This window comes from Montipora capricornis, chromosome 3 (assembly GCF_036669925.1).
Source record: "Montipora capricornis isolate CH-2021 chromosome 3, ASM3666992v2, whole genome shotgun sequence".
Taxonomy (NCBI): domain Eukaryota; kingdom Metazoa; phylum Cnidaria; class Anthozoa; order Scleractinia; family Acroporidae; genus Montipora; species Montipora capricornis.
The window spans coordinates 15,291,817-15,304,532 of NC_090885.1; the positions used below are offsets into that span (position 1 = coordinate 15,291,817).

Sequence of the window (12,716 nt, forward strand, 5' to 3'; positions counted from 1 at the left end):
TACCCGGATTCACTCTAGTACTCAGGACTTCTCAAGTACACAGAGGCATCAGAGCCATCTTCAGAATAGGCAATTTTCACGATGGCGTCATTTGACTACAACTACCACAATCCAGTTTGTTTTTCTTTTCATAGTTAAATTTTGTATTCCGAGTGGGGTAAAAAAACAATAGCTCTAATTAACATGAGACAAGCGAAACCTGAAGGATTCTGGTACTTGTAGTCATATGGCGTCATCCTGCAAATGACCTATTGATTTCACGGCAAGGAACTGGAAGACCTTAGACAGCAATGACCAGAACCAGGTTGCTGATCAGCGGTTTTCGTTAAAACAATGGTTTGTTGAGGGTGCTCAGTCTCGCGGGCTCCGAAAACCTGGTTGTAGTCATTGTTATTTAAGGTTTTTCTAAGGGAACTGGGCTCGATCTTGTTACGTCATCCGGATAAAAAACATTCCGGATTTAGCGTCCACACGGTTCCGGATTCATAGCGGAATATCCAGATAGGTGTGGACGGGGCCTGAGAGACAATTGCTTTAATTGTCCTGATAAGTCACTGCGAGGATCACTTCTCCTTTCTGAATATTTATTTTGCCACATAGAAGGTGGAGCCTCAACTTTTTAAGTTTTAAGTTTGCCACACAAAATTTCGGGCAAATTTTACTTCGTTCCTTCTAGCAAATAGGAGTTGTTACATGCATTATCTGCACAAGAGACCATCTTATGTTTGAGGCTGCGTTACCAATCAAACCTAAGAGGGAGGGGGAGGGGCTAGGGCTAGATATTTCCAGTTTGGGACATTTGATGGTTAGAGATCCTGTTTGTTAAGACTCTGTGGTGCTGCGTCTGTGGCCGAGTCCAGGTAAAATTACTTTTTAGTAACTTATTTTGCATACATTTGTTGAAATCTTGGTAACTCCAAACAACAGAACAATTTGAATAGACCTGTGAAATACTGTCTACCTTTTTGCAGATGAAGTCATTTTTCAACCGTACTGACGCCGGAACAAGCGAGAATGCGCGAAACCAGGCAATCGAAAAGACGCAGGCAAACATTGAGTGGCTGAAGAAATACGAAGACATTGTAACGGATTGGTTCGGTTCTGCTGTTTCAGTAGTTACTTAAACTCTGAAGGGAAATAGTAGATCATGTTGTTTAGATCGCGTTCACACTTGCACGCCTTTTTTTGGGTAAGACTACAATGTATTCTTAGATTGCAGCTATGCAAGTCATATCATTAAGTCGGTGGTCGGTCCTAGAGTTCCGCCCCTCTTGAAACGTCTTCCCTTTGGAAAAGTATCCTTGTAGGTATTATTTCTTTGTACTTTTTACTTGCTCCCATACAGCATTTAATTTAATAACATCGAAGTTAGAATCATAGCGGTCGAAAGAGCAAGGAGGAAGCATGAGAAACTCCGGACTTGTATTCGTCAAAACCCCAACTTTTCCGGTGTGCTTTTAAAGTATAGTGATGTAAAAGTAGTGTCAGATGTCTCGGATACCTTATTTCAAAATGGTCGCCTTGGAAGTGACCTGAGTTTAACCGCCATGACTATTTTGCCATAATCTTACGTAGACATAAAAAACGCATGCGCAAAATAGTCGTTGACATATTCACGTGACATATTCACGGTCTCAGTTATCGAACAAGGGGAAGGAAATTCCGATTTCAGTATAGTATTTTAAAACTTAGATCTTCGCTCAGTTCTATCTATCGCGATAATAGTTTTGTATTTTAATTACATAAATGAACTATTAAATGAATAAAGTTAAAGCCGTTATTAAACGTTAAGTTTTTTCAACGCTCTTGATCTCTTTGTTCTAATATTTGAACGGTACCCGAGCGCTCTCGCATTTGCCTACATGCCGTCACGTAATAGGATTATGTACGCTATCGATCGCATGAATGAAATCAGACACCTACCGGGAACATGGGCTCATCAATTGAGGCTGTCTCTGTCAAAGTCTTCTCCCAAAAAATATTGTACGGTTGAAGACACGGGCTCATTTTCTTACGAAATTGATTTTGTAGTTGTGAATAACCACAAAAAAACAACATCACACCATTTTCGACCCCTAAGCTGTTCTTTCTTGCACAGGCACCGACAGAAGATGCTAGGTCATGTTGACGAGAATGCACCTAAGAGCGAACTTCTCTTGGCCTGTTACGTGGCTTTGACGAGGTCTCGGTTAACTTTACCCTGTGAGTAAAATGGATTTCAACCCCCAAATATATGCCTTTCTGGTTGACGGTATGTCTACGACTTATCCATGCACTTTCCCAAAACTAGGAGGTGGGGTAACCGGCCTGTTCATATAAACTCATATTTTTTCAGCCTCGCATTTACATGATAGGTAAGGCAACCCCCTGATCTCTCCCTGCGGATCCGGAGAGAAGTGTGAAAATCACTTAAACGCAATCGGTGGAGAAGACTGAGTGAAGTGAAAACAACTTGCTCCACGGAACGGTGCAACGTCAGATGTTGTTTTCTTTTTGTTTCCTTTTTCCTCCTCAGCTTACCGGTTCTTTTGCACTGTTCCAGGGCGTTTTCAATAGGCCATTTTCGATATATTAAATATTCAGCTTGAAAGTGAGGCAGTGAGGACAAAGACAATAAAAACACGTGGGAATTAATGTGAAAAATATTTACATATCATCCACTTTCCTTTGTCTTTGTCCTCACTGACTCGCTATCAAGCTGAATTTTAATATATCGAAAAAGGCCTATTTTCAATGTAATGATAAATATGCAGTGCACGTGGCAGAGGTTTTGACTCAAGATGCTGAGTCCCATGTGACCGGATACGCTTCGCCTGTACTTAGATGAATACAGACATTGCCATATTACTGAAAGCACAAGCGCTATATATATCACCTTGTTATTATCACCATTTTTTCAAACGTTCTACTGTAATAATTTCTATCTCAAGCCCAAAATTGCGTTGCATATTTTTTTAATTGGTCTTGGCAGAAGTAATCTCAGCTTTTTGAGCTTTTGTATGGATTAACTGTAAGCTAATTTGAATTATTTCATCCATCAAGAGGGCAGCTTTTCTTCTGAATCATAACTAGGTCAGTACTTAATTTGATTTTTGTCTTGCGATGTGAATTGGTACTGAGAACTGAGTAATGTTTTGGTAACACCTTTTTTATTTTGACGCGAAAGATTACAAAAAAAAAAAACGAAACAGAATAAGATCCAACAAGTCAAATCTTTTTTCGAATCACCATGTGCCGTGGCGGCCTGTCCCTTTTCAGGTATTCACTAGACTCCTAATCAAGCCCCGAACAGGTCTGGACGAATCAGGCTTCACTTTGGAGCGCAGATATATTGGCACAGAATGAGCGATTGTAGCCACCGACTCAAAGCATTTGTGGGAAATATTTCAAACTGATCAAGTTCCCTTGAGCGTATTATTTTATAATCCTCTTGAAAAGCGCAAACAGGTAAATTCTTATCATTTTCGAGCCCGACGTAAGTTTTTTTTTTTCATCTGAAAGCTTACCCTCAATGCTAGAGACAGTTTTTATGTCTATGTTTACAGCATAGTGCTAAATCATAGCACGAAAGTATTATGCACTTTCGAACTCCTATAAAAAGCGCTATCTGTGTTCTATCTCGTTCCTCAATTCTTCCTTTATGTCTTCAAGAAAGCATTAAGCAGGAAACGCGGACATACAGGCCAAAAATCCAATTTTCTTCTTTGGCTGTAGTTATCCGCTTAGCCCATTTGAGTGAGAAGTATCAGTCGTTCAGTCCGTTTGGAGCCCTCGATTATGAGGCATTAGCTGTTTACATGTTTGATATTACACGTACCGTCGACGCGCGAGCTATTATACACCCAGTTTTCGACACGATTACAGCCCAATACAGTATATCCGACTGCATTGCATGGCCAAGATTGGCCAAAGACGAGAGAAGTGGTCGACCCGCCTGGCTTCGTGTGATGCCATGTTATCACATTATGATTGCTCTGCGAAACTTCTGTCAGATAAATGTACTGTAGATTGAAGCCAAGAAAAATGGGCTCGAGAGTGGGTGCCAGACTTAAGACATTCTTTTCATGTACATCGGGGAAAAGGCCACGAAAGCACCGAAGGTATTTTTCTTTGTTTGTTTGGATTGGATTCTCTCTGTTCCCTTTTCCGCCTTTGTGGTATTGTCCGTTTGTTTACCGCCTATAAACTTGTTGGTAAGTTTATTCTCCTGGAACTAATGATGAACAAGGTTTTTTCCTTTTATCAAATTGATAAATTGTTTACGAAGTTCATATACAAGTAAAACCCGTTATCTATCTTCACAGATCTGGAATCGTCTGCGCCTCAATTTCTGAAAACGAAGTCTTCTCTTACTACATGATTGCGTGCAAAGCTATTTACTTGGCACAAATTCTACTCTTTGAAACCGAAATGTGTCAGACTAAAATTGGACATAGTCCTTTCATCAGGGAGATTGTCAAACAGACAATTGTTTTGAAGAAACTTTGAAATTGATATTGCCGATATTTTAAAGTTGTATTATTTCACAGAAGAGGTGGCTCATATCACTGTAAATTCCCCTCCTGGAGTCTCTCCCTAAGGAGTTGTTAGATTACAGTAAATGATGCTGAGCTTTAAACAAGTTACAAGTACAGAAAGGTTCGAGGCGGAAACTGCGAACAGTGTCAAGGATTATAAAGCTCCCGTACACGACTTTGAATGACAATGGGGGCAGGAGTGAATTGTCACGTACTGTTTTACAGTGGTTAAATGAAAAGTTTTGCAATTGAATTCACTGGGAACTCGGACGGAAAAATCCGAGCCCCAGATTCGATTCTAACCCACGACGATCCGTGATTTCACCCTTGCTCACCGTCCATAGAGTCTCCAGTAGCTCAGTGGTTAGAGCATCTGTACTAGATCACGGAGGGTAGTGGTTTCGAATCCCATTTGGGGCTCAGATTTTTCCGAGTTCCCAGTGGGTTCAATTGTATAACCTTTCATTTAATATGTGTAGATCATTGTCACATTCGCTCACTGTTTTACAGTGGTCGTTATTTTGAATTTTCCAATCCGCTATGCAGATAAAAGACTTGCGTTTGGCACTCAACCCCCCCCCCCCCCCCCCTCTACTAACTATGGTTAGCGATTAATAAAATGAGAACTTGCACGAAACTTGCCCTGTCATTGCCTGATGTCAAGCAGAAGGGGAATAGGTACCAATATGTAAATTATGGGATTAGCTACTATTGATCCACGTAGTTAGAAAGAGCAAACCGAGAAAGTTTGGTGTTAATCAGGCTAATTTTGATGTGTGGTCATCCGGATGGCCACGCATTTCCTTGTAAATTTTGACGTTTTTAAATCACTGTATCTCGCTCAATATTGGGTCTATTAACACCAAACTTGGGGATTTTGTAAAGCTTGGTGTGCACTTTCTGACTATTTTGGATCAATAGTTGCTAATGCCATTATTTGCAGAGTCGTACCTTGTCCCCCTCGGCTTGAAATCAGGCAATGTGCAGGAACATCGTCTGTGATTCATAAGACCTTGATAAATGCAACCTTGAACAAAAGAAAGGCATATTCGATTGGAATTTTCTCGGACGGCGGAGCCTGGGGGTGGGTGGGTGGGGGCTTTAGAGCCTTCCCCCTCCCCCGTGTCAGGCAAAAAATAAAAATAAGAAATGAAACATATATATATATGTCATTTTACGGTTGATCCACGTTGATATCCCATTGAGAATGCTGAGTTAGCGTCTACGGTGCTCGATTGGTAGTCCCCGCCGTCCCTGAATTTATTTTCCACTGATCTTTAGATTCACAACTACCAAGCTCTTTGTGAACGTTTGATCGCCTTCTTCCCTAAAAGCGTCCACGAGTTTCTGGTGTAGTTTCTATGAATCCGAATGACTAATAGCACATGTCCGCATGTCCGAGTCGCATGTCCGAGTCACATGTCTGAGTCAGCCAGCGTCAAGAACTTCGTAAGTAAGTCAAGGTTTTAGAGTATTCCACTTCAAATACCAGACATTGCATTTATTGACCTGGTCACTTCAATAATCGTGGATAAAAAGGATTAAGTTATTGTTAGCACTTTATATTTAATCAAAGGTGCGACATCACGTAGAGTTGATTTACATAGTGGCATTTCATTTTCTTATATTGTTCACTTTCCTCATTATCTCCTGCTTTCAATCATTTAGTCACTGGTTTTTCGACATAGGGCCGGAAATCAGTTGAAAAAGTAGTGTCGACTCGTGCCTTACAGTGAGATTAAAAACTCAGTGACATTTTTTTCTTGTAAAGGGCTTTTAAGCCCAACATTTTTTTGGTTATGTTTACCGGCTTATTTATGTAAGTATCTTGACTTCCTGAAAGTCGATCAAGGCAACCATGAACCGTTTCTGCTTCACTCTGCTGGAACTGTTCCTCTTTTAAGCTTAGTTTTCGATCGCGTGCGAAATAACGAAACTATAAACCGCGGGAGAAAAAAAATCGCGAAGACTCTGCTAGCGGTTTACCTGCATAGGCCTGTCTTTTTAGAAAGTGAAGTCTCTCTTATTGATCTTGGGGTTTTAGTGGTTTTTTAAAAATCTTTTCAAGACTTCGGAACTGGAGACGGTACGTAAGTCTCGCACTACGCAACTACGCGACTACGAAACTGTCACACCTCAATGCTTGTCTTAAAGTGGCGAACTCTAACGAACGAAAAAATATAACACAGACAAGCGTGCAACCAATCGAAAAGACGAAGACAAAACAAACTCTGGGATTTATAAACACATTGACCTTTTAAGACTTGATCCTGACTTGAATATTCAACACTCTAAATAAATCAGTCACGTTTCGCAGATTAAGAAGTCCCATTTTTAAAGACAAGTTTCTGTTGTTTTCTTATTGGCAACCTGAATGATCACCTTCATGGACTGAAAAAGCGTTTTCACAAACGGGATATTAAGATTAATACTCCGATGTTTTTCTTTGTGTTAAAGAGGACAACTTATTTGAAATTATGACATAAACTCGTTCAATATGGAAAATCAGGAATAGTATCAATAGTAGAGGCCGCTTCGAAAAATAAATACACTTTTATTTGTTTTCTAGCAAAATACGGGCGTCGCGAATGGAGATTATTTTAATTTCAATGATAAAGAAAACACCCTAGAACGTTCCCCGCGCTCTTTTGGTACATTAGGCAAAACAATACAATGAAATGAAGGAAATTTTTTGCGGTTTCCTTGAGTTCCGCGATGTCATGTATATGGGAGGGTGGGGGTGATTTTTGTCTTGTATGATAGCGCATTTCTAGAATTATACGCCGACAACCGACTAATGAGTATAGAATTTGATCCCTTTAAAAGGATCACTTGTTGTTAAGGAGTGAAATACGGGCATAATTTCCCGTTTCAATCCAGAAATTTAACGGGTAATTTATGCCCACCCCAGGAAGTAAACGAGAGGAAACTGCTTGGTAACCAATCAAATTCTGGCATCCTGCTGATTGAACCATTTTCAAAATGGGCTATTTGGTTTATTTCTCGCTCCTTGAATTTTAAAACGTGTTCTAAGTGGTGAAAACCTCTTTTTTAAGCTTAGTATAGTGGTCGTGAAAAGTTTTTCAAAGGTGTCGTTAACAACTCAACCATAAATTATGAGCGACAACGAAAATGCACCTTCTCTTTCCGTCTCGTCGACAAGTTCTCGGCGAACTTCGAGTGATCAAAGTTTGGAAGAAAGCATACGCAAAATTCTAAATACAGGTGGAAAGGGGGTCATTGGTCTTCTCGAAAGGTATGCCGTTATGTCTCAAGAGTGTAAAGTATTGAAATTCCTGTCCTAAGGACATTTTTTGAAGTCATCACAACCGCCGACCTATCCAATTGCGGTCGGGTTTCGGTTCAATGCATTAACGTGACACTTTCGCTTATGCTGTGTTTTATAATAACTTACTTGTCAAAGTCGATTTTGTTAATCGCCTTGCCACTTTTTCTGGTAAACTCTTAGTAGCCCACAGGGGGATAAGATGTCTTTAAGGTTGTGTCTTTTGACTTCGCAGTCCTGATCTGAAGCAACTTGGATTTGAAGACAAAGCCGTGCGAGAGATCATCGAACAACTGGGTTCCGAAAACCGGAATGGAATGGTTTCCCTCGAAAATTTGCAAGAAAAAGACTTAATGATACAGGAGAATGAGAAATCAGTAGTGGTAGCGTATAATTCAATGGAGGAAATTAGCGGATCGAAAATGAACGAGAAGGCGAATGGTAAAGAAAGCTGGGAGATCGACAGCGGCGCGCAGGATTTGAACGTCGATCCCACTCTTCAACAAATCATGTCTGTAGCCAATTCAAAAGGACAGTCGCGCTCAAGCAATTTCTTAGAGTTAGCGAATACGGTGAGTAAACTGTTTCAGTGTTTTTAGCGCATTGGTACAATTCATTTTAATTTCGTGGCGTGAATATTTATATCGCATGGCAGCGCTATGCCGCAAAACTTCGTTTATCGTTTCCGGAATACTCGATCTTCTAAAATAAAAAAGTTCCCCTGGGATATAAAACCCAAATAAAAACTCATTTGGCCATATATCAAGTGTTTTTAAGTCTAAGGCTTTTTAAACAAATGTACAAAACAAGGAAACTCTTTCATTAGCAAAACCACCGTGGGTTTCATGTGGTGAATCAACATTTGTAGAGAGCAAGCCATGAAATCGATATCCTTGTCTTATGTAGCGCTATACGAATGTACTCGCTCGAGACCAGTCCAAGAAAATCGAGTTACGCCAATCATTTGATTCATAAACCGTATTTATGGCGATATAAACCTTTTCAGGGTAGTGGAGCCTCGTATTATAAATGCGAACAATTAGTTAATCTGCATGAGGGTGTTGCATCTTTTAAAGCGAGATAATGCCATCGTGCCACTAATTGCTGTTTTTAAAAGATTGGTTAGTTTTTTTTTTCCGGCCTCAGCGTCTCGCGATTTCCTGTGAAACAAGAAGAAAGCAGTTTTTCGTTAGACTTTTTGAAACTTCCCGAGAAGCATTAATCTTTTCCTCCTGGAAGCCATTCTACTTTTAGAGTTCGCTAACGTGAAAAAGCACTTTTCATTTTATCTGGCATTTTATGCAGCGTCAGCCACAAGTTATTTATAAACTTAATTATGTTAGTTGCCGAGCATAGACTTCTTGTCTTTTTCGTGCGGTTGTGTGAAAGGTATCATTTGTAAATAGGAATCTGTACATTGTTTACATATATGTTGGGGTGTATTTATTTATGTTCACGATAACCTACTCAACGCGAGTTTCCAAAATGCCAGCCCTGATCGTTTTCAGACTTATTCAGGAAGGTCGTAGGGTCTCTACCTGCGAGGTAGATCTAGTCGTTGACACTTAAAGAATGATTGATGTCCACAAGGGAAGACCTCAGCGGACATGACGGAAAAATGCCGCTATCTTTGAGATAAATGACGAATGTTTAGCCTGCTGGGATATACCACCCAAAACAATTATGTCTGATCAATGTTTATGGTAATGTTTTTGTTTAGAATTAACTATTTAAGCCATTTTGGTTTCTTGGTTCTAAGAAATAGCAAATTTAGTTTCTTTTTCCAAGTTGCAAGAGCATCAAAAGTGTGGCTTCAGTATCTCTGAGCCCCATGGTAACCTTTTATAAAAGGCTTTTTGAAGATGTCTTGGTATTTTTGACAAGGACAGGAGAACATGATAATTATTTGATTACATTCTAGCCGTTTTTTACTCTTCAAGAATACTGAGATGTTTAGTCCTTTGATATGTCATATTAAGGCAAAGAGGGCAAAAGTTCTATTATCCTCATTTGCATTGATCAATTAGGAAAAAAAACCCTGCTCCAATATAGGAAATACTGTAAATGCATGATATACCGGTAGTATTTTAAATGGATCATGTGGTTTCTTTTTTCTCAAAAGCACCTGTATACTTGTACAACTTGATAAAATTTTAACCTCAAAATCGTGGACATAACAGACCAAAAATTGCACATAATGATCTGAAAATTAGATTATAACAGTATGATATAGTATTTTAATTGACAAAGCTGACAATCTGGATCTAAATATTGTGAGAATTGCAAGTACTTTATAAGGTTATTAAAACCCAGTTGCTTGCATACATGTAATTAGCAAGCCGTCAATAGGTTTGTGTTCACAGAATGTTATAATCGCTTACTAGATTGTATTTTGTTCCGTAATTAAAGTTGCTCTATGCATATACCGTATTAATAATTATTGTATTCTGTTACTCTGGTATGTACTCATCAGTCAGTTTTTTTATTGAAAATTAAATTAGTGGGGTGCAGAGATGGCGCAGTGGTGAGAGCATTCGCCTCCCACCAATGTGGCCCGAGTTCGATTCCCAAACTTGGCGTCATATGTGGGTTGAGTTTGTTGGTTCTCTACTCTGCACCAAGAGGTTTTCTCCGGGTACTCCGGTTTCCCCTCTCCTCAAAAAACCAACATTTGACTTGATTTGTGTTAATTATTAATTTCAATTTACAGTGTCCCAAATTAGTGCTTCAGGGCTAGAATGACTAGACACTCAAATAAAGTTCCTTTTCCTTTCCTAAAGGCTCCCTGTGTATCCAAGTCCACGGCAGTTTTTTCAATTTATTTATTTAATTTCTGGGAACAAAATAATAATGAATTTCAAGTGGATTCTGCAATGCTGAAAGGTGTACCTACATGTTATTCCAAAAGAGACAGTAAGCACAACTCGGATTAGGAAATTTGAGTCTGTTTGGATTAAATTGAAGGGAAGTCCCTGGGACAAGAGATACAGTTGTATGTCCCAACTTTAGAAATCTGTCTCACATTTCAGACTTTCAAGTGTGTACTTCCTTGCATTTGAAGTGGCTTAGATGCAGCCACTTTCTTGTTTTATTCTCAGTTAATTCAATTACTCTTACTTTGAGGTCCAAAGCCAATGACCTTTGCTTACTCTACCTTAAATCTTGGACCTTTCAAATGGAAAATGAAGACCACCCCTTCCCCCAATTTTATTTCAAGGATGAAAAAATGACTGGCTTCAACTTGCGTGTGGATTCATTATTGCTTTTGCAGGGAGGAGGGTGCTAATTTTTCATTTTGGTTTGTCCAAGATTGTACTGTAGCTCTTATTTGAGATCACAGTTTTCTTTTGCCTTCAACTATAAGACTGTCAGCTTTTCATCATTTCCCACCCTTCTTCCAATAAGTATTTTCTTCCATGTTTTATGTCTAACAGAATGATGTCTTTCATTAGAAGACCATAAGGTTTCTTTTAGGTAAGGTGTGACTAGTGGGAGTCCAGCACAAGCCTTCTGATTCAGATATAATTCCTATGCCCAAGTTAGCTACCACCAAAACTTATGTGACATTCACTGGGAAATACCTAAAAACTTTGTGTACTGTAGATTGTATTCACCTTAATGTGCCACGGTTATCAACCCAACCATGCCTTCCACCTCTTCTATCCGGGTTCAACTCTTGGCCCTAAGATCATATGTGGGCTGAGTTTCAGTCCATCTCAACCGACTCAGAGGGTTTTTCTCGGGGTACTCCCGTTTTCCTCCCTCAGCAAAATCGACTCCCAGGCTATTGCAACTGGCTGTGGTACTGTGGTCCAAAGTAATACATGGTCCGATCTCGTCAGCCACACTGTTAGCAATTCAGTCTCCGACTGGGAGTAATGAGGGTAAGCAGATCACCTATCTTGTATCACGTAAGTGTTGATGACCAAAAATGAGTGCTCTGTTCTCAGTGAAGGAAAATTATACCCTTATCCGGGTATATCACACGACTTGGAGCATGAGTTAATAACTTTTGAACCAAAATGGAGCAAAAATTTTTATGAGTAGAAGCTATTTCCAGTGGTTGGTTTCTTTATTTGGTTTTCTTTATTTGAGATCTTCTTTAATACATGTAGCTTGTTAAATTGTTTTGCTTCAGGCATTTATAATAACCAGTTGTCGTAAACTAAAGGCAGGGACAGAATAACTGAGCATAATCAGCATTTTTCACAATTGAATTTGCCCTCCAAGCTTTTACATGTACTGGTACATGTTTTTTGGCTCTTAAAAGAGCTGTACAGAAAGGTAGAGACTGACAGATGGAGATGACACAGTTTAAGTACCTTGTAGAATTTAACTTCATTATTTAACACCCTAAAATTATGTTGATGTCATTATCAAAATTGTTAATGGGTGTCTGGGGTGCCCAGTGAGTTTGCAGGAACAGAGGACTGGCTGCAGGCACCTAAAGGAATGAGTATAGTCATTTACACTAACTTGAAGTCAATCATCAATCGGTTTTCTGGTATTTTCCTCTTTGTAGAGATCCTTGTGTTCTGGCAATGAGTTACTCTAGGCTGTAGGCTAAGGATGACAAAAGATAGATACGTCTGACAGCGTAGATTTTAAAGTTGCTAAAGTTCCTTTGAGTTAGAATTCCTCCACAAGTATGAAAGGAATATAGGGCAGGTACATAACACAGGTCACACAAGCAACCTTAACCATTTACCAATGAAAACATTAGGCCTAAACGCTCTTGTTTAGGTCTAAGTTGGCCTAAGGTTAGCTTAAATGAATGTTTAGGATTCTTTCTCTGTTGGTAAAACAATGACTTGTGACCTGTGACCTTTGTTTTTTACATGCTGAGGAGTACTGTGTACTGTGTGCATAGCGTTTTTAAGTGACCATTGTACAGAATTATTATTATTTTTGAA

The 12,716-nt window shown here is 39.4% G+C and overlaps 2 protein-coding genes across 5 annotated transcripts in view; both read left to right on the top strand.

Moving 5' to 3' along the window:
* LOC138042378 (glutamyl aminopeptidase-like) overlaps positions 1 to 1,802 on the top strand; it is a 39,530-nt gene extending 37,728 nt beyond the window's left edge. For both annotated transcript variants that reach the window (XM_068888249.1, XM_068888248.1), the window contains exon 19: positions 972 to 1,802. In XM_068888249.1, coding sequence (XP_068744350.1) covers positions 972 to 1,124 — 153 coding nt within the window. In that variant the 3' untranslated portion in view covers positions 1,125 to 1,802. The remainder of the gene's footprint in view (positions 1 to 971) is intronic.
* A 1,714-nt stretch (positions 1,803 to 3,516) lies between these two features.
* LOC138042359 (colorectal mutant cancer protein-like) overlaps positions 3,517 to 12,716 on the top strand; it is a 30,268-nt gene continuing 21,068 nt past the window's right edge. Inside the window, exons 1-2 of one of the 3 annotated variants that reach the window (XM_068888217.1) lie at positions 3,517 to 4,100; positions 8,039 to 8,375. In XM_068888217.1, coding sequence (XP_068744318.1) covers positions 3,997 to 4,100; positions 8,039 to 8,375 — 441 coding nt within the window. In that variant the 5' untranslated portion in view covers positions 3,517 to 3,996. Of the gene's footprint in view, positions 4,101 to 5,825; positions 5,971 to 7,468; positions 7,774 to 8,038; positions 8,376 to 12,716 lie in introns of those variants that run through there. The other 2 variants (XM_068888219.1, XM_068888216.1) reach the window with 2 other exon arrangements.